This window comes from Phyllostomus hastatus, unplaced genomic scaffold (genome assembly GCF_019186645.2).
Source record: "Phyllostomus hastatus isolate PE091 unplaced genomic scaffold, TTU_PhHast_1.1 phas_scaffold_1674, whole genome shotgun sequence".
Classification (NCBI taxonomy): Eukaryota; Metazoa; Chordata; class Mammalia; order Chiroptera; family Phyllostomidae; genus Phyllostomus; species Phyllostomus hastatus.
The window spans coordinates 24,377,978-24,397,948 of NW_025334011.1; the positions used below are offsets into that span (position 1 = coordinate 24,377,978).

Genomic DNA, 19,971 nt, shown 5'->3' on the forward strand with positions numbered 1-19,971 from the left:
TCTGCCAATAGCAACCAAGACTCAACTACAAGAGGAGGGTTTACTCAACCCACACAAAGGGCACACCTCGACTACTCAGCTTGGGTGATAGGAGAGGCTGTGCCATTGGACCCTACAGGATACCTACTACATTAGGCCATACAACTCAGACACAGAGTCAAAGCAATTCTACTCAATACATAGAAACAAACACAGGGAGGCTGCCAAAATGAGGAGACAAACAAACATGGCCCAAATGAAAGAACAAATCAAAACTCCAGAAAAAGAGCTAAACAAAATGCAGATCAACAACATATCAGATGCAGAGTTCAAAACAATGGTTATAAGGATACTCAAGGAACTTAGTGAGGACCTCAACAGCATGAAAAAGATCCAATCAGAAATGAAGGATACACTAATTGAAATAAAGAACAATTTATAGGGAAACAACAGTAGAGTGGATGAAGCCAAGAATCAGATGAATGACTTGCAACATAAGGATGCAAAAAAACAACCAGTCAGAACAACAACGAGAAAAGAATCCAAAAAAAAAAAATGAGGATAGTATAAGCAGCCTCTGGGACAACTTCAAGAGGTTCAATATTTGAATCATAGGGATGCCAGAAGGAGAAGAGAAAGAGCAAGAAATTGGATATCTATTTGAAAAAATAATGGAAGAAAACTCCTCTAATTTGGTGAAGGAAATAGACATGTAAGTCCAGGAAGCACAGACAGTCCCACACAGAATGGATGCAAAGAGGCCCACTCCAACACACATCGTAATTAAAATGACAAAAGTTACAGATAAAGAGAGAATCTTAAAAGTAGCAAGAGAAAAGAAGTTACTTATCCATATGGGAGTTCCCATTAGACTGTCAGCTGATCTCAAAAGAAACTTTACAGACTAGAGGGGATTGGCAAGAAATATTCAAATTTATAAAAGGCAGAGAGAGACCCACAGCCAAGATTGCTCTACCCAGCAAAGCTATCATTTAGAATTGAAGGACAGATAAAGAGCTTTCCAAACAAGAAATAACTAAAGGAGTTCATCATCACCAAACCATTATTACATGAAATGTTAAAGGAACTTAATTAAGAAATAGAAGAGCAAAACTATGAACAATAAAATGGCACAAAATATATATCTATCAACAATTAAGCCTAAAAACAAACTAAGCAAAAAAAAAGAACAGAGACAGAATCATGGATAGAGAGTGTTTTGATGGTTGCCAGATGGGAGGGGGAAAGAGAGAATGGGTGAAGAGGTGAGGGGATTAAGAAGTACAAATAGTAGTTACAGAATAGCCATGGGGATGTAAAGTACAGTAAAGGAAACAGAGTAGCCAAAGAACTTATACATATGACTCATGCACATGAACAGTGGTGGGATGATTGCCTGAGGGAGTAAGGGGTCCTGGGTGGAGGGAGGCAATAAAGGAAAATAATCAGGACAACTGTTACAGCATAATCAATAAAATACAATTCAAAAAAAAAAATAAATAAAAAGAAAGGGCACAGGAGAAGCACCTAAGAGATAAATATAAAAAATGTCAGGGAATTTCAGTGCATGTGTTTTTCTTGAGGATGGAAAAGCTAAGTATGGAAAAGATTTCTGAGAACAGTCACCAGAACACTTACAAATTCCCTAATTACATACAGTGCTAACCCCAACTACTGCAAAGTAAAACCACAGTGCCCCACACGAAAGCCTGTCTATGCAGTGTGCAGGTCCCACATTTGGAGACAAGCACAGAGGATGGAGAGTCCAAGAGGCCAATTCAGGTTACTGGTAAGTCCACTTTACAGATGAAGACAGAGGTTAACATGCAACTGGAGCAAATGAGGACAGCAGTGTTGCAAGTTCCTTTTTCAAAACTCAGGTGGTTTGCTGAACCATGGAGGGTTGCTGTTCTTCTCTGATTAATTCAGAAAGACTTTCTGGAAAAAGTTTTGTGAAATATTTAAGTGAACAAAAAAGACTGGGGGTGAGAGAACAGCAGTGTTAACCTTTAATGAAACCAAAAAGGCATTGTGATATGTGGCAGTGGTCCACAGACTCAGGAGCAGGGCCAGGAGATGAGGGGGAATAGAGGCAGAGAAGGAAAGCCAGCAGGCACCCTCAGAGACACACTAACCCTACCAGAAGCCACAATGGGCCTTACCGAGAGCTGAAGTTTGGTCACAATGAGAGGTAGCTACAATGAGGAGACAACGCTAGAAGACCCTGCTGTGACAGTGACACTGACACAGCCCTGAGCCATGCAAGAGATGACTCCAGTCCCAAAGATCCTTGGTGGCACCCCAAACCACACGTTCATTTCACAGACTAAGAATCAGACCATCCTCAAGACAGTATTCTCTCTAAAGATGACACTGACAGAGTATCTTTTTGAGTCCAAAGTTATTAATGAACCTGACATAAACTGTTAAAGAAAGAATTTATTACCTTAAAAATCAATTAACACTGACCCTTTTAATTGATAAACATATTATTAATGTGCAAAACTGGCACCAGCATCTCACTTGAGTAGAAGGATTGCACTTTTATTTTAGGATTTTATTTATTTATTTTTTAGAGAGGGAAGGGAGGGAGAAAGAGAGAGAGAAACATCAATGTGCGGTTGCTGGGGGTCATGGCCTGCAACCCAGGCATGTACCCTGACTGGGAATCGAACCTGTGACACTTTGGTTCACAGCCCGCGCTCAATCCACTGAGCTATGCCAGCCAGGACTGGATTGCACTTTTTTTAAAAAAAGAGTGTTTCATGCTAAACTCCTTTTAAGTTTCCAATTTGATTTAAAATGATAAATTCCAACACTACTTTTTACCAATTTATTTAACTTAAACACTTCTGAACAAGATTTTTATTTTAAAGATCTACAGCAAGAATGATCTATGTAGCAAATTTGATAACAAATTGATATTAAATATATTTCACATTTCATAGTATAGAATCCTCCTAATTTGACAGTTCTTTGCAATCTTAGGGAAAATATTTTAATGAGAGTATAATTGATATATTTTTCTCACTGCACATGAAGAAAATGATTTAATTACAAAGGGTAAAGTAAAATAAAACTTTCATGTAATAACTGCATAAGTGTGAAGGGCAATATAAAGAAGAGAATTCTAACCCTCAGATTTCCAAGGCTTCATAAAGCAATAATTTTTTATTATTTAATATATTTTCATCATATAACTATTCCCACATTTTAAAATTATTAGGCCCACATAACATTTTAAATACTGTTAAGCTTATTAAATGGTAGAGAAAGGCCTAGTCTGTACATTTAGGCTTACAATCTAATGCAAGAAAAAAGGAAAATGCTCTTATAGGCTTATTTCCATGAATATCATTAAAATTATCTTAGGAAAATTACCTTCTAAAATAAAAGTCCCCCACCCTAAAAAAAAAAAAAAAAAAACAACCTGTTGAGATATAAACAGACTCCAATGGTGTAATTCCAAGTTATCTTTTAAGTCAGCAAGGATATTTGTAAGCATTTTCTATTTTTCATCACTAATTGTAGTACCTAGAAGAAATTTTCAATATGTATTGTACCTAAAACTCTTTCGCGAGTAGGAACACCATTAGGAAAAGGTCCTAAATATAAAAGTCAAACATTTAAACATTGTTTAACTAATTAAACTCTGATTTACCATCAAAATTATTTTTACTCTAAAAGTAGTTCTAAATTATTCAAATATAACCAGAAGCTTTTATCAGAGGAATGCTAGAACAAACAATTTCAGTGCAGCCAATGTACTAGTCAACAGGGACTGCTAGACAATATAGCTTTTAAAATTATCTAGCCTCACCCAACTTTCCTTAATTGACAAAGTGCTACAGAAGAGAAGACAAAAAAAAAAAACCCAGCTGTAATGGGACTATCTAATAACCTATAGTCATGAAACAAATATCTTTTTCATGTAGCTCTGTTTGTACTATCAGTATAACTATTCACTGTTCATCATAAACCTTTTAAAATGTTGAAACACTAGCTAACCTTCTAAACATCTACTGAAATATAAAGAAGGCCTGTGTTCAGTTTGTTGGCTAGGTGTAAGTAATTCACTACTGGAAAGGCCTTTAAAGTTTATTCAGTATACTTTTCATCATTATCGAGAGCAATCTGCTGTCACGAGGAATCAAAAAACCTCTGAGAGCTTTATCTAACTTCAGGAATGATCACACATATATAAGTTACATTTTAGTTTGCAGACAGTATTTTATGGTACTATTAGGAGCCCTTCTAAAAAAATTAAGTTAATGGTATATAACTTACCTTTAAGCTTTAAGTAAAATTTACTAAATCACTTTATAATATACCTTACATTGACTATTTACTAACTATACTTGTGAAAGTTATTTGGGAACAACTATCAAATGAATATTTTTTTAATTTCCAAATGTTCTGAAGTATATCATGTTCTTCAGTGCCAATGCTAGACACCGAATTCAGTTAATGCCATCAATTCAAAGTAGATAGGACAATGTTCTTTTTTCTTACTCTTCCATTATTTCCCAGACTATCTCCACAACAGCCCACTGCTGGGTGATGACAATTTGTGTTCTATCCGCAGAGAAGTGAGGGTAGGAAACGTAAAGCAAAGCCCTTTGAGGTTCTTTCTCCATAAAAACATAAACTCTAAATGTACAAGTGGAAATAAGGAAGTAGAAGGAAAAGTCTCCAACAAATAATTTACTATGATAATTACAATTATTAATAGTAATGAATGGACTTCTTTTTCTCCCTATTTCCATAACTGTACAACTCACGTTAACAATCCTTCCAGCCTTTCTCAACTGGTTTCAACCACAGAATTCACCTCTCTGTCTTATGCACCTAGAAGGTATTTACTTCCTGGCCCCACTGACATCAGGCTTGGCCAGGTAACTTCTTTTGACCAGAGAAGCATGAGCAGAAGTGACATTACACTAGCTCCTAGAAGAAGCTTTAAGTGCCATCTGTGGTTTATCCAGGTGTCTTTCTCTTTTTCCTCTGCCAGGAGAACTGTACATTCCCATCAGAGCCTGCTCCTTCAGTCCAGATCTTAGCATGAAGAAGCACATGGAACACACCTGCAGCCAACACGTAAATTAAGAGAGAAATAAGCTTTGGTGCATGTGTTTGAAGAGAGGGGTATGATGGGAGAAACTGTGCCCCAGTATAGGCACAAAGAGGGTGCACTGTTTAGAGAGAATATTAATACAACAAAACTGACTTTGTCTAATTCTTCTTTTTAAATCATCATCAGGTGCAGGAAAATCTACACAATGGCATTGGCCAAACACCCCTCCTACCTGAGGTGAACTGATCTCATTGTCCCCTTCTTGAATACTACTGTGTAAACTGCTAAAATTTTAGGGTTCTTTGTTATTTCAGGAAGCTGGCAAAAGGAAATGAAAGTAAATATTCTGGTGAGAGATTTATTTTGCTTGTGTCACACATATTATATCTGCTCTTCCTATTCCTAGTTGGCCTACTTTTTCCGTCATCTTTTCCCTCATGCTACCCACTGACAGTGATTTTTAACAACACAAGTTGCAATAGGGGAACCTCCCCATAAATGGACTTCACATGCTTCACATAAAAATGAATGCCTAAACTATTACTGAAATTGTAACCCACACAATACTAGCAATTTAAGTTTTGTAAGTTTATATTAGTATTAATGGAAAGTAAGGGACACCCATAACCCTACCTCCCCACCCCTGCAACAAATCCTACCTCCTTTTCTATTTTAAATAAGCTTTGACTATGAAAAATATTCACAATATTCAAATTTCTAATATACTTAAGTTTTATCATAGCATTTCATACCATTACAGGGAAGTTCTTATTGTTCATTAAGAAGGTTTTCTACTTCTATTATAATTTCTACTTCTATGTAATATGCTTTACATTCATGCCTTGGATATCATGTTTAGCCTTTCATATCAAGATACATATGCAAACGCAGCACAATGAGGATGGTCTGGGAATAAGTGATTATTCTACCTGGTCCTATATCTGATCCCAACTTCTGCTTCCATCTTAATGTCCTAGCACAACCAGTATGGCCATGTGGAACCAATTACTATTCTCCACATGTAGCATGAACTTTCACATTCCACATCCCTTGTCTTTTTGCTTCATCTTTTTCCAAGCCTCGAAAACAGCCCTCATTTCATACCAGTTACCATGTCCTTTAATTCAGGTATCATCTCTTATGTACCACCTCTCCTTCTTTCAGTCTCTGTTCCACCACAGTAAAATGATTTCTTTTTTTGTTTTCCTAAGGGACAAAAGTAGTTCAAAGCTCAAGAGTGAGAAGATTTGAGCTTGAAGCCTAGCTTCAATACTCACTCATATATAACTGTGCAGATGTTATTTTTCACTGGCTCCAGACTATCAAATGTAGATGGAAAAGGTACATACCTCAGAGGGTGGCTTTAGGATCAAATGAGGAACACATGTAAAATGCTTAGCACAGTGCCTGACACATAGAGAGCACTCAGTTAATGAGTACTTTAGTAACCAATAACCAGTAAGTACTCAGTAACCAGTAAGCTATTACAAGGTATTATTAATCTCTGCATTTCAACAGTACTTAGCACAATGCCTACTGTTCACTATACTAAGCACCGTAGAAAAACAGATAAATCACATAGTAGCACTGACCACAGGAGTGGTAAGGAGAATCAGGGGTCACCATACAAAAAATGGCAAGGCTGGACTATGAATGCTAAGCAGGATTTTGATCAGCACATCCTGGAGGACCATGGATAAAATATACAAAATCATAGAAAAATAAAATCATAAACTGTTAACACTTACTACCATATATCAAGTATATGATGTAAGACCTTTTGCCCTATTCTGCTATCAACTCTATTTGCTACAATTATTTTTATCAATTATGGAAAGACAGCTAGAGATGTAAACTTATCAATATTGTTTCTAATTAAAACTCATAGACTTTACTCATGACAGAACACCTTTAGGCCCTTCTATCAATGATATTTTACCTTGTTTAGACAATTATTTGAGTTATATTGTAACAAAAAAATTATAAGCAACAAATTTAAAGGGGGAGAGAGACTACTTTTAGTAAGTAGGTTGATATTACTTACATGACTGGGATCACTAAGAAAAAAGAAAATTTAGAAAATTTAGAAAAACCAGATATAGAAACAGCTGCATGAGGGCATTCAGAATGGTAGAAGAGAGTACATAAGAGCAATCAATTTTCACTTTAAGGAAGAAGAGTATTTATACTACATTTTTAAAAGATTTCTCACTAAAATAATGAGAAATAAAAGAGTTGTAAGTATTATCATGGCACAAATCATTGGTGTAACCCAGAACACCTGCGGATGGTTAGCCTAAAGTTTACTAAGCAGTTAGGAAACAATTTGTGGGTAAAAATTCACAGGTTTTTAATAATTCAAATAATTTAAAATTGTTAATCTGTGTATACTTCTACCCAAACTTTCCAAGTAATTCAAATAACAGAAGATTGACTTTAGAATTCTTTGTCTGAGTTTGCTATTTTTAGGCTTAAAGATAGGTGTTAAAAGTCATGTAAGCTACAAAAACAAGTCCTTTAGATTCTTAAGTTAATTTCATTTCTACAGTAGGTAAGACATGAAATCTAAACATATGAACAAACTCTAAAATTTAGTTAATATAAATGGACTGGATGACTAAAATGCATTGATGCATAGGAATACTCTATTATAAAATGATCAACTGTGAATTTAATGGTATTCCAAGTCACATGACTTTTATATAATAATGAAGGTACATAGAGGTGAAATGTCTTTGTAATAAAACCTATAAAGCATCATTTTACTTCATTTTCTAAAATTGTGCTTACTTAACATAAAATGTATTAATGGTAAAGTAGAACTGTCCAATTTTTAAACACTGAAAAAGGTCTCTAACACTCACTAGCAGTAGTTTTCCTAATGTTACACCAAAGAGTAATACAGAAAAGGAGCTTGTTTTGTAGGAAAAATTCTATCTAGACTCCCAGTAACGGATACCACTGTAAGAACAGTGAGCTCACTCAGGAACAGTTGAATGTTCTGTTTCTCCTTTGCTTGAAATTCAGTTTCTTCACAGATTTTTGCATTTAAATAGTAATGTGTTCTCATGTGTTCTTACCTGAAAGAAAAACTGCTTTATCATAGGAAAGTTCAAAGGTGACACTCTGCACACACTTACAAAGAGTCCTTTTATAACCATAAAAGAGAAGGAAAAAAGGATGTAAAACTCATCTCCCAGGCTTCAAAAGAAAGTCTGAAATGGATTACCAAGGAAATTAGTCACTGATCTTCTGAAGGTGAAACTAGATGCTATAGGTAGGTTCCAGCTATTCTTATATTGTATTAGCAGCTGTCACCTCACACTGAGATTCAAATGCCCAATAAAAACAAAGGTGGCAAATCTATTTTGCCCATTACTTTATACATATAATTCTATTAATATTAGTACCACATTTGTATTTTCAAATATTTTTAAGTTTAAAGACCTCATCTTGAATTTGCATTAAAATTAAATTCATAATTAGTTCCAATTCCAGAGAAAATTACAAAAGTGACCCAAATAATTTATTCTTAAAACCCAAATAAAAAGAATAAAGACAAAAAATTCAAAGGGAAGACAATTAAAAAAATATGAACATTTAAATATAGGTTTTAGACTCTTTAAGCATCTACGTCACAAAATCACTTCTTGAACCTATGCAAGTTTGCATGTTTTCAACCACCCTCATCAAAAGCCCCTGGAACAATTTCTGAAGACACTGCCCACATTCACAGGGCACGCCCCCTCACCCAGCGTACAGGTCTGAAGTTTTACTGTGCCATAGCTCAGACAACCTGCTTGGAAAATTTCCCACCCTACTCAACAGAAATAAAGTTCCCTTCTTTGAAGAGGTTCATGTACCTACTGCTTTTCACCTCACCCACATCCTCTTTTAAAGCTTTCTGTGGGGCATCTGCTGCTTGATGACTCCAACCTCCTAGAGGTCCCTACAGTTCAATTATGAGCTATCCCCCCTTCAATAATAAATATAAAACTGCCATTTACATAAAATAACTTGTATGTATTTCTTTCCACCATAATCCCTAAGATACTTATGTCAAAGAGTACACTATCAGTTATTTCAGATATAGACACCTGGTAAGATCACTTTGTGTCAGAGAGAAAGATGGTTTATAAAAGATGGTAGTTAAATTCAAACACCTGAAGAAGACAGTTATAGATGACTGATCTGAAGTTTTACAACCTGTTCATAAAATTTTGTTATTATTTTACTATTGATTTTGAAATAAAACTGAATTGTGAAAAATCTCTTCTAATCCTACAAAATGTGTTCAATGATTCTTCCTGGGTGAGGAAGAGGGTTCCAGTAACATAAAAAAGTTAAGTTCTGAGCCACTGGGCATCTCAAATGTTAAGTGATAACTTAGTGAAGTAAAGAGTTCGGCACTCAAAATTTAAAATCATGAATTTAACTCCTCTTTAAAAAATAAATTACTATATTTTTTGGACTATAAGCCACACTTTTTTACCACATTGTTTGGTTCAAAAATTTTTTCCCTATTTTCCTCCTCTAAAACCTAGGTGTGTCTTATGGTGCGGACCCCAGACATACCAAGGATTTAGAGGAGGAAAATAGGGAGGGAAATTTCGAAGCAAAAAATGTGGTTACAAGAGTGTGTCTTTTTTTTTTTATTTTATTTTAATCATTGCTCAATTACAGTTTTCTCTTTTTGCTCCCAATCCAGCCCCCTTTCCCACCCCTCCCCTAAAAGTGTGTCTTATAGTCCAAAAAAATATGGTATAGTTACTTAGAGTCCTAAAAGTTAACTGTTAATCTCAAAAGGAAAAACCAAAACAGATAGGTAAGAAGTTACTTCACTAAATGGAAACAATTTTTTTATTCATCATCAAACTATGATTGTAAATCTTAAATATGACAGGTTATATAGTATGATAATGCTGGTTTATAAATACTCATCAAACTTGTTTTTATTCATCAATCTGAAGAAAGAATTTGTACGTATGTGAGTTTAAGTTGATCAGATAGAAGAGCAAAAGCTAGTTCTTCTATTTTTGCTTCCATATAGGAATATTACAGGCATTAACGGCTACTTCTTGATTTATAAGCTTACAGATCTACTGAATTCTTACAATGTAAGACAACTTAGCACTATTAAACCCCTTTCTCCTCCTTTATCAAATACCGATATGGCTGTAATACAATTTTTGGTGAGATAAATTTTCGGTGTTTTCTGCAATTAATTTGTTCAACAAAAAGTTACTGAGCACCAACACTGTCTGGCACTGTACCAGGTGTTGGGAAACTGCAAGAAACAAAACAGACAAAAAGCCTGCTCTCACAGAGCTTACCTAGTGAGAGAAACAGTGATCTATAAAACAAGTGACAAAATATATAGTATGTGCATAGTATCCAGAATATATTAAAAACCCTTACATTTCAATAAGACAAATAACAAATAACCCAAGACAAATAACCAAGACAATTAACCAAAAGACAAATAACCCAATTCAAAAATAGACAAAGAACCTGAACAGATAGTTCTAAGAAGATACAGAAATGGCCAAAAGCACATAAAAAGGTGGTCAGCGTTATTATTCACAGGGAAGTACACATCAAAGCCACAATGACCACTTCATATACACTAGAATGGTGGTAATAATAATAATAATAATAAAGTGCTGGCAAAGATGTGGAAAATGTGGAATCCTTGTATGTTGCTGGTGGGAAGGTAAAATGGTACAGCCATGGAAACAGTTTGGCAGTTCCCAAAAAAGCTACAAACAGAATTGTCATACAACCCAGAAATTCCAGTTCTAGGTATATACCCAAAATAACTGAAAACAAACTCAAGCAAGCGCTTGTGTAGGAATATTCACAGCAACACTATCACAACAGTAAAAATATGAAAACAAACCAAATGTCCACTAACTGATAAATGGACAATTAAATTGTGTTACATGCACAGAATGGAATCTCATTCAGCCGTAACAGGAATGAAGTACTGATACGTGCTACGATACGGATCAGCCTCCAAAACATCACACTCAGCGAGAGAGTCCAGACACAAAGGTCACATGCTTTATGATTCCATTTATATACAATATCCAGTACAGGTAAAATCATAGAGATTAAAAGCAAACTGAGGGTTACTGGGGCTCCAGAGAGGAAATGGAGAGTAACTACGTAATGGACATGGGGTTTTATTTCAGGATTTTAGGATGATGAAAATGTTTTGGAACTAGAAACAGGTGGTGGGTGCACAACACTGTGAAAACACTATGTGCCACTAAGTTGTGCACTTGAAAATACTCAATTCTGTTCTGTGAATTTCGCCTCAATTTAAATATATATACTTAGAAAGAGAGAGACAGACAGAGAGACAGAGAGAGACAGAGAGAGAATGTTAACGATAAGAGGTAAGGGAAAGTGGTTACAATTTTAGAAAAGATGGCCAGGGAGGGCCTCACTAAGAAGGTGACATCAGAATACTGACCCAAAGGAAGGAATCTTTTATACAGACATCTGAGGAAAGATCATTTTAAGCAAAGGGAACACTGCCTCATTTCTGAGGCAGAGGGAAGGCCAGTGTGGCCAAGAAAGACAGGAAGGGGAGTAGCAGGAAATGAGAGTAGAGAGGAAAGGAATCAGATCAGGTGAGGGAGGCCCTAGAAGATTATTCTAAGGACTTTGGCTTTTACTCTTAGTGAAAGGGGAACTAATGTAAGGTTTAGAGCAGAAGAATGACATGAAGTTTCGGGGTCATTACAGTTGCTGAAATGAGAATATACTACAGACCCACAAAGGGCAACACATGGTCCTCAGAAAACTATTGCAACAATCTAAGAGAGGGATTTCTGTAATTTGTCTTCTGATTCTTTCGGTAAATTTTCTCTTAGGTTTATTGTTTAAGTTTTCTTTTGATCCCTACACTGCCCTATACTGTCTCCACTCTTTTGAGTTCCTTTTTCCCCTATTTATTCTGATTCTATCTTCATGTAAGCATTCCTCAAATGTCTGGCAACCCTTGGTGGTCTGCTACTAGTTGAAAAACTAAAAAAGCACTATCTTTGTGGGCAGGACTTATAAACCTCACCATGGGGATTGTTTGGCTGAACTGTTCCCAAACTGTAGTATCTCAATCTTTTCTCTTTACCTGGTTAGTTTCCCCAAAGAAAAATAAATCCTAGGTACATTCTACAACAGCAAAGCTACTAAGTTCTTCCTGAGGCTTGAAAATCTAATCAGTAAAAAAACACGTCATGAGACCTCTCTAATTCTTTATCTATCCAATCCAACCTATCATCAACTCCTGTCAGTTTAACTCAGGAATAAATCTCTCACATTTATGTGTTTCTCACCATCTCTACTGTCATTACCCTGGACTGAACTATATTCTTTGCTTACCTGGAACATTTAAAAAGTCTTGTTTATTCACTCCCCAGGTTATCTTTCAATATGTCTGTTTCCCATAATTAGCCAGAGTGATCTTTTCAAGATGTAAACTTAAACCCTTTTCCTTCCTTCCCATCTCCCCAAAACTACTCCCACCACTAGTTTTTGAAAAGTCTAGAGGCTGTCATTACTCTAAAACAGAGTCACATGGCCTGCCTACTTTTGCAGCCTCATCTTAGACCTGGCACCCAGAATGCTGAGTGCCCAAACTGTTCTTTGTTCACACCACAGTCCTTCCTTCTGCAGCTGTTTCTTTGCTCCACCTATTGATACCTCCTGTGTAGGAAAAATTCTTTTTTCCCTCTTCCCACAGTTTAGTCTGATACCTCAGTGCTCATTTTAGACGTCTGGTCATCAAGGAAACATTCTTAGCCCTGGCTGGTGTGGCTCAATGGACTGAGTGCTGGCCTGTGAACCAAAGAGTCACTGGTTTGATCCCCAGTCTGGGCACATGCCTGGGTTGCAGGCCAGGTCCCCAGTAGGGGTCGGGTGATAGGCAACCACACATTGATATTTCTCTCCCTCTCTTTCTCTCTCCCTTCTAAATAAATAACAAAATAGAGTCACAAAATTTAGCGGTCAGTTCAGTCGTTGCTACAGTTTATACTATTGACAGTTCTTACTAGGCATAAATAAACTCACAGGGATAAGTACAAGCTAAAATACACATAGAGTAATCAAAAGTGCACTGAAATTATGAAACCTCAGAAACACAATCATATATTTTCCCCATTCAGGCCAACATGTAGAGATTCTATCTAGGAATGCAAGAGACATTTAATAAAATGCCTGTAGAATAATGAAAATGATGAGGATGATGACGGTGATGACAATGACAGCTAAGATTTGCTGGGCATTTAACTTATAATAAATAGTACTGCTAAATATTTTATATTTAAGCCTGATAATAATTCTAAGAGATAGGTACTATCATTAATCCCCATTTTAAACACATTGGAAGGAGGCTGAGCAGTGTTAGGAGGTGGCAAGGCTGGAATTCAAACAAAGGCTATCTGACTCCAATGCTCTGAACCACTCAATTGTAGAAGAAAAATATCACGGTTAAAGGCTAGGATTTAGAAAAGGTTTTGTTGTCAGAATTTTAAAAGAAACATGTTCAAGTGCATTTAATTTATTTCAGTATTGTAACCATGTATACATTAAAACTGTAGAAGTATTCCATCTTAAAACAGAAACTGACTTTAATACCATTACACTATTAACAGACTTTATTTTCCTAGGAGATGTTGTAACTAAAATTACTTCACATCATAGAAGTGAGATTTTAATCTTCTCTATAAAAGGACAATCTCAAATTTTTAAATTCAATTATTTTTATCATAACACAAGTGATTTCTTAAAAAGAAGTCAAAGCACTAAAGTTAGAAAAGGTACAGAAGTTATAGCTACATCACCGGAAATTTTACTGAAATGATTCCAAAATTAGGACAGTATAACAATATGTTCTTCAGTATCAGTATTTTAGATTTTGGAACAATCCACTTGTTAGTGGGAATACACCAACATTTGCACAAAGATCTGAACTAAATATGGACTTATATTACTTGTTTGCTGATGTCATATTTTTTAAAAATCCTACTGTAAGCATACCTTGGCAAAAAATACGGTGAGATGAGTTTCACTGCCAACAATCCAAATAGGGAATTTTGGAGATTTCAAGTAAGAACCAACCTAGAACAAATGTAGAAAAATAAACAAATGAAAATTTTATACTGTCTTTTAGATATTTTCCCATGAATATTTGAAACGTAACTAGAGTATCCAATTAATATTTAAATGAAACATTGTGCCAGAATGCCTTACCCATAAAGGTTAAATGCTGAATATAAAATGAAAACGTGTTAACAAAAACTTATACATGCATGTTCACAGTAGTGTTATTTATAATAGCCAAAAAGTGGAAACACCCATTAGCTGATAAATATATAAAAACTACTGACTTATATACTTTAAAATAGTAAATTTTATGATATCAGTTATATATCTATTCTTTCAAAGGTCAAGACCACTGATCACCTTCCTTGTTCACACGTGTGTGTACATATATTCACACAGAGAGAGAAGAGGGGGAAGAGCAGAACAGAAATATCATTTTATTTCTATTAACAAACACACACAAGGGTGGGCAAAAGGAGGCTTACAGTTGTTCATACAGAAAAAGACATGCAGGTTATGATTATTACAATAACTTTATTAACTCAAAAGAATGCCCCAATGGCACAGTGCACTTAGGTACAATCTCACAAGTTCTGAAATTGCCAGCCTTCATTCTTTACAAACTCTTATAGCCTACCTGCTGTATACTCAAGCACACTTCAGCACAGAGTTCTTTATAAACCTACTTTTGCCCACCCTCGTATGGTCAGAATGATATGAAAACGTTAATTTCACTTCTAAAGGGCAATTTGCTACACTACCCATAGGGAAATGCTCAGATTCACAAAACTAACATAAACACAAGTATTTCCTTAATGCCATTTCTCTAAACACCTGGTATTAAGTAAACCTACACAGATTTTTATAATGATACCTACGGCACATACATATGAACAGCACAGTATAATAAAATTTGTGGGGTTTTTTTTTCCAGTTTTCACAAAGATCTATTTCACTACTGGTAGGCAGCTCACTGAACAATTAAATACATGTAAATAATGTATAGGAGGCTGCACAACAGCAGCACTGTAACTAGACAGACAACCAATTCAAATAGAAACCTGCTAACAAGTAACTGTCTAAATATTTCAAACACAGCTCTTGTTTAGCTCATCCTTTGTTTTGAGCTAAACAAAGGCCTGCTGGTCACACTGGAAATAATTCAAATATATTGAAGCCAAATCTTCTGATATCCATTCCCAGAGGTTTCTTTCAGCTGGATTTAGCCTCCAGCTCCAGGGCAAGCCCACATTTGTGGCCTCCAGCATTAATGCTCTTCCCAGCTACCAGCGCACACAGTGTGAGCTTCACACCAGGCCTCAGAGTCTGAGTGCAGCCCACTCCAATTAAACTAGAGTTGTTGACTTCTGCAGAAAAGGAAGCAGTGGGATCCAACTGATATTCAGCGGGATGCCAAAGCAAGTGAAGCTGGTACCTGATGTCCAAGCAAGGGTTACTGAAGTGTCAAGATCTTCACATTCTTTCTGATAAATTGAGCCTCCAAATTCTGTCCCATCATTGACATTAGCTGGAAGTCCCTAGCCCTGTAGCCCACTGCAAAGTTATTCCTTGTCAGCTTTGATTTGGCACTGTCAGAGGGCATCTGGTATCCAGCAAGCCAGCCCTCATAACCAAAGACAGCTGAACCATGGCTTGCAGGTCCAGCAAAATCAAAGTCAACATCACAACCAAGGTTTATACATTCCCTCTTGTAAGAAGACTTGATTTTACCACTTTTCTTTCCTGTGTTTGGTAAAAAAGTGGTATCAAATGTCAGTTTCAAACCTTGACAAATCTGGTCTTCAACTGCAATTTCCGTTCCCAGAGTATTATCAGTGTTCCATTTCTCTGTGAAAGTCAGACCATACTCACACCATTTATATTTGGTCTCCGAGGTCCCAGTAACTATACCAGTGTCTGTATTAGATGAACCAGATGTTGAGAATTCCATGCCACTACATGACTTTTTCACATCCAGTTTCACCAACCCAAAACCAAATCCTTTGTTGAGAATAACTCTGGCAGCTTTGCCAAGGTCAGCATATGATGGAGGGATAAACATTGGCTGAGTGCAGCTCAGTCCATAGGTTGCCATGATGAGGCTGCGGAAAAAAGGTCATCTAGTGGTCTCCAGAGGGAGACCATCACCTGCATTCAGCATGCTTGAGGTTGGGCTGCAGCTGCCACGACTGGAAGGTAAAGTGAAGGACTAAAGTTTGTTTTTAAAAAATGCTGTCTTGACTCAGTTTTGAGGCCCTGGCTAGAGGCCAGCCAGTTCCCTTAAAAAAGATTGCTGAGGCAGTCTGCACCCCAACCCCTTTCCTTAGAGGTCTCTCCCACTCCAAGTCACTAGGCACAGCCCTCATGGCTCTGGAGCTGGTACCACAGGATACAGGAGAGCCAGCCCTTAAGCCCCAGAGTTCATGGAAACTATTCATATTAGCCAAACCATCCTGAGCCCATGAAACCTAGCTGACTCAAGACCCCACTCCCATACATAAGGTGCCCCCCTAGGGTTACAGTTTGCTGGTGGCCTGGTCCCAGATGTGACCCTAGGTGGCCCTGTCAGGGGGTTCTCTCTGGTTGGGAGCCATCAATAAGCTGTTCTGCCTTTCCTCTAGCCAAGTGTAGGTGTGTTGTTTCTGCTACTAAAGGAATCTTCAAATCTTATCAAACAGCACAGTTGCTGCTAGAATCTAGAGCAACATGTTAGCAGAAGAACACACAGCAGCTATGACTTTCTACTAAGCTCCTGGGGGAAACAGACACTCCTCTGTTGTACCTCACAGTTAGAGAAAAGCAAAAGCATATATTCAGAAAAGCTTACGATTATGGTGAAATTTCCCGCTCATTCATGCAACAAATATTTATTTAGCACCTGCTGTGTACCCAGAAATAGTGTACCTGCTTGCCTTCCGAGAGTCTATATTCCATTAGGGATGACAATAGAAAAATTCAAGATTATAAAAATAAAGTAAGTAGACAAAAGAGATAACTACAGAGTGGTTATTCCTATGAAATAAGGTTGAAAACAGTCACTGAGGGCACAGTCAGGGAAAGGGTCTTTGAGGCACCATTTGAAGGAGGACCTGAAGGGAAGAGTGGACTATTCCAGGCAGAAACGACAGCAAGTAGGAAGGCCCATCAGGCAGGAAAGGGTGTGGCGTGTTTAAGAAGTGACAGGAGACCAGCCTGGCTGGAGTGCAGCAATGGAGAGAGCAGTGCCGCTCTGGAAGGACAGCAGGACCCAGATCACCAGGCCCTACAGGCCACGTGGTGAAAATGTCATAGTAAATTTGGCCATACCCTCACCTCCTGCAACACATAGACATGTGCACACCCACACACATAGTTCTTAAAAAACAGCTTTATTAATGCCCTGGCTGGCGTAGCTCAGTGGATTGAGTGCGGGCTGCGAACCAAAGTGTCGCAGGTTTGATTCCCAGTCAGGGTACATGCCTGGGTTGCAGGCCATGACCCCCAGCAACTGCACACTGATGTTTCTCTCTCTCTCTTTCTCCCTCCCTTCCCTCTCTAAAAAATAAATAAATAAAATCTTTTAAAAAACAGCTTTATTAAAATATCATTGACACATAGAAGTTGTATATATTTAAGGTGTAGAACTTAATGTTTTGATACAGGTATACATTATGTAAACATCACTACAAACAAGCTAATTACCATATCATCACCTCTATATAGTTACCACCTTTTCTGTGTGCACACACACTTTTTTTTAATATATAAATGTTTGTGTGTGTGCACATGTATGTGTGTTTGGAGAAGAGAATACAGTTTGACTCTATGGTTGTCAGACTGACTCAGAATAGTTTTAGCCTGTGTAATTCAAGTCACTAAAAGGAAGAGCTGCTAGTGTTTAACATTATGATCACTACCAACGAACAAGGGTAGGATGAAACCTGTTTGATTTTCATACCACATTACCCTTGTCCATGTGTTGTCATGAAAGAGGAAATACTGTTTAAATAAAGAAAGGAAGGAAGGAGGAAAGAGAAAGGAGGAAGCAGGAAGGAAGGGAGGGAGGGAAGGAAGAAAGGAGGGACTGAGGGAGTGAGGGGTGGAGGGAGGGCGGGCGGGCACAACACTGTCACTGTCACTAAGACTAACCCCCACCACCTGAACCACCGCCATGGAATCACCACTCTGTCAATAAATGGAAAAGAAAAGTAGGTATTTCCTCCTCCAAAATGAGGACATGTTAAGTGCAAATCATTAATGATTTAAACCTCATTTAAAACTATTTGGAAGATCCAATTGTTAATTCAAATTACATAAGAAGTAATGAAATATATGTCAACAGATGAGAGCTTCTGAACTCAGCACGAGTGTTGCGTAGTTTAATGCTGTCAGATACTTGGACTTCCCTTTTTGGTGTGACATCATTCTTCAGGTGGAGCAGACGAGTCAGAATTTCAGGCAGTCAGCAGCTTCTTTTTCTTTGCCAGATGGAGGACTGCCAGTTGTTTCAGTGAAGCGCACTGTCAGTTGGTGAGGAAAAACAGTATGTCCTTTCCCCTCACTTTACCAAAAAGTGCATTTATATTCAACAACAGATGTCTCTATTTGCATAAATTATTCTGCACAGGGTTCTTCCGCCCAGCCCTCAAAAAGACCAAACCTCAAACATGGGAACCAAAGCCTGATCAGCCAGCTTAACTCTACCTTTAATAAGTGTGGCAGTTTAGAAAGGGAGCCCAGGAGGAATCTGAAGAGTCTATAAGAACAGCAGTAAGCTAAAATATGTTGTCACAGAAGAAAAATATTACCCACAAGAATGAACATGTGAATAAAATCCACTCAAAGTACCTTAAAAATTAACTTACCTTACAGTATCTTAAAGCTTCCATTAATGTTAGGAATCCTACAGCTGCTTGTTCATGTATACCAAGAAGTTCTGCAAAAAAGTTAGCACTATATTAGCACATAAATCTGAAAAGTACTTATATGTAAATATATGTGTATATATTTGTTATATAATATACATATTCTATTCCAAAACTTTTACTTTTAGCCAAAACTATACTTAAAACCGAGCACACACTGTTAAGAGTTTATATCAAGTCATCATTATAGGACCACTCATTGTGAAATACCATTAAATCAGGTTTGTGATACTTCAGATGTACATTAAATGTATTTATGAGCCCTGGCTAGGTGGCTCAGTTGGTTGGAGCACCATCCCATAAACCAAAAGGCTGTAGGTTCGCCTCTCTGTCAGGGCACATACATAGGTCATGGGTTTGACCCCCCACGGTATGTCAGGGTGTGTACAGAAGGCAACCGATCTATGTTTCTCCCTCACATCAATGTTTCTCTTTCCTTCTCTCTCTCTCTCTCCCTTCCTCTCTCTAAATCAAACATATCCTTGGGTATTTAAAAAATATATTTATGAAACTTTATATTCAGTGTTAACTTTTTTAATGGAGGTATTTTTGCCCTGAAACTAAGGAATTGTTGGCAAAAATACACAAGGAAAGCTATTTTATCATATCCTTGCAAAACAACTAATTGAATTGACTTTGATTCAAGAAAACAAATGGATGTGCTAACCATAATTTGTAAAATGTATCACTGGCTAGCGGTGAACTTGCACAATACTTGAGACATGGACAGCTGATACCATCCCTCTCTCCTGTAAATGAACCTGGGCAGTGTGCTTAAGGCTGGGAAATAAAGATGAACAGAATACAGCACCTGCCCTACAAAGGCTATTAGTGTAACAAAGAAGACAGATGGAAAATGTGTGCTCTCTCTGTTTACACAAACACACTCACAGTATATAA

General features: G+C 37.1%; 1 protein-coding gene and 1 pseudogene across 3 annotated transcripts in view; both read right to left on the bottom strand.

The window, feature by feature from the left end:
• Positions 1 to 19,971, bottom strand: part of MINDY3 (MINDY lysine 48 deubiquitinase 3) — a 101,359-nt gene that overhangs the window by 35,398 nt on the left and 45,990 nt on the right. For all 3 annotated transcript variants that reach the window (XM_045858087.1, XM_045858089.1, XM_045858088.1), the window contains 2 exons: positions 19,012 to 19,082; positions 14,102 to 14,182 (listed from right to left, as the gene is read on the bottom strand). In XM_045858087.1, the coding sequence (XP_045714043.1) occupies positions 14,102 to 14,182; positions 19,012 to 19,082 (152 nt within the window). The remainder of the gene's footprint in view (positions 1 to 14,101; positions 14,183 to 19,011; positions 19,083 to 19,971) is intronic.
• LOC123831266 lies at positions 15,328 to 17,495 on the bottom strand (annotated as a pseudogene).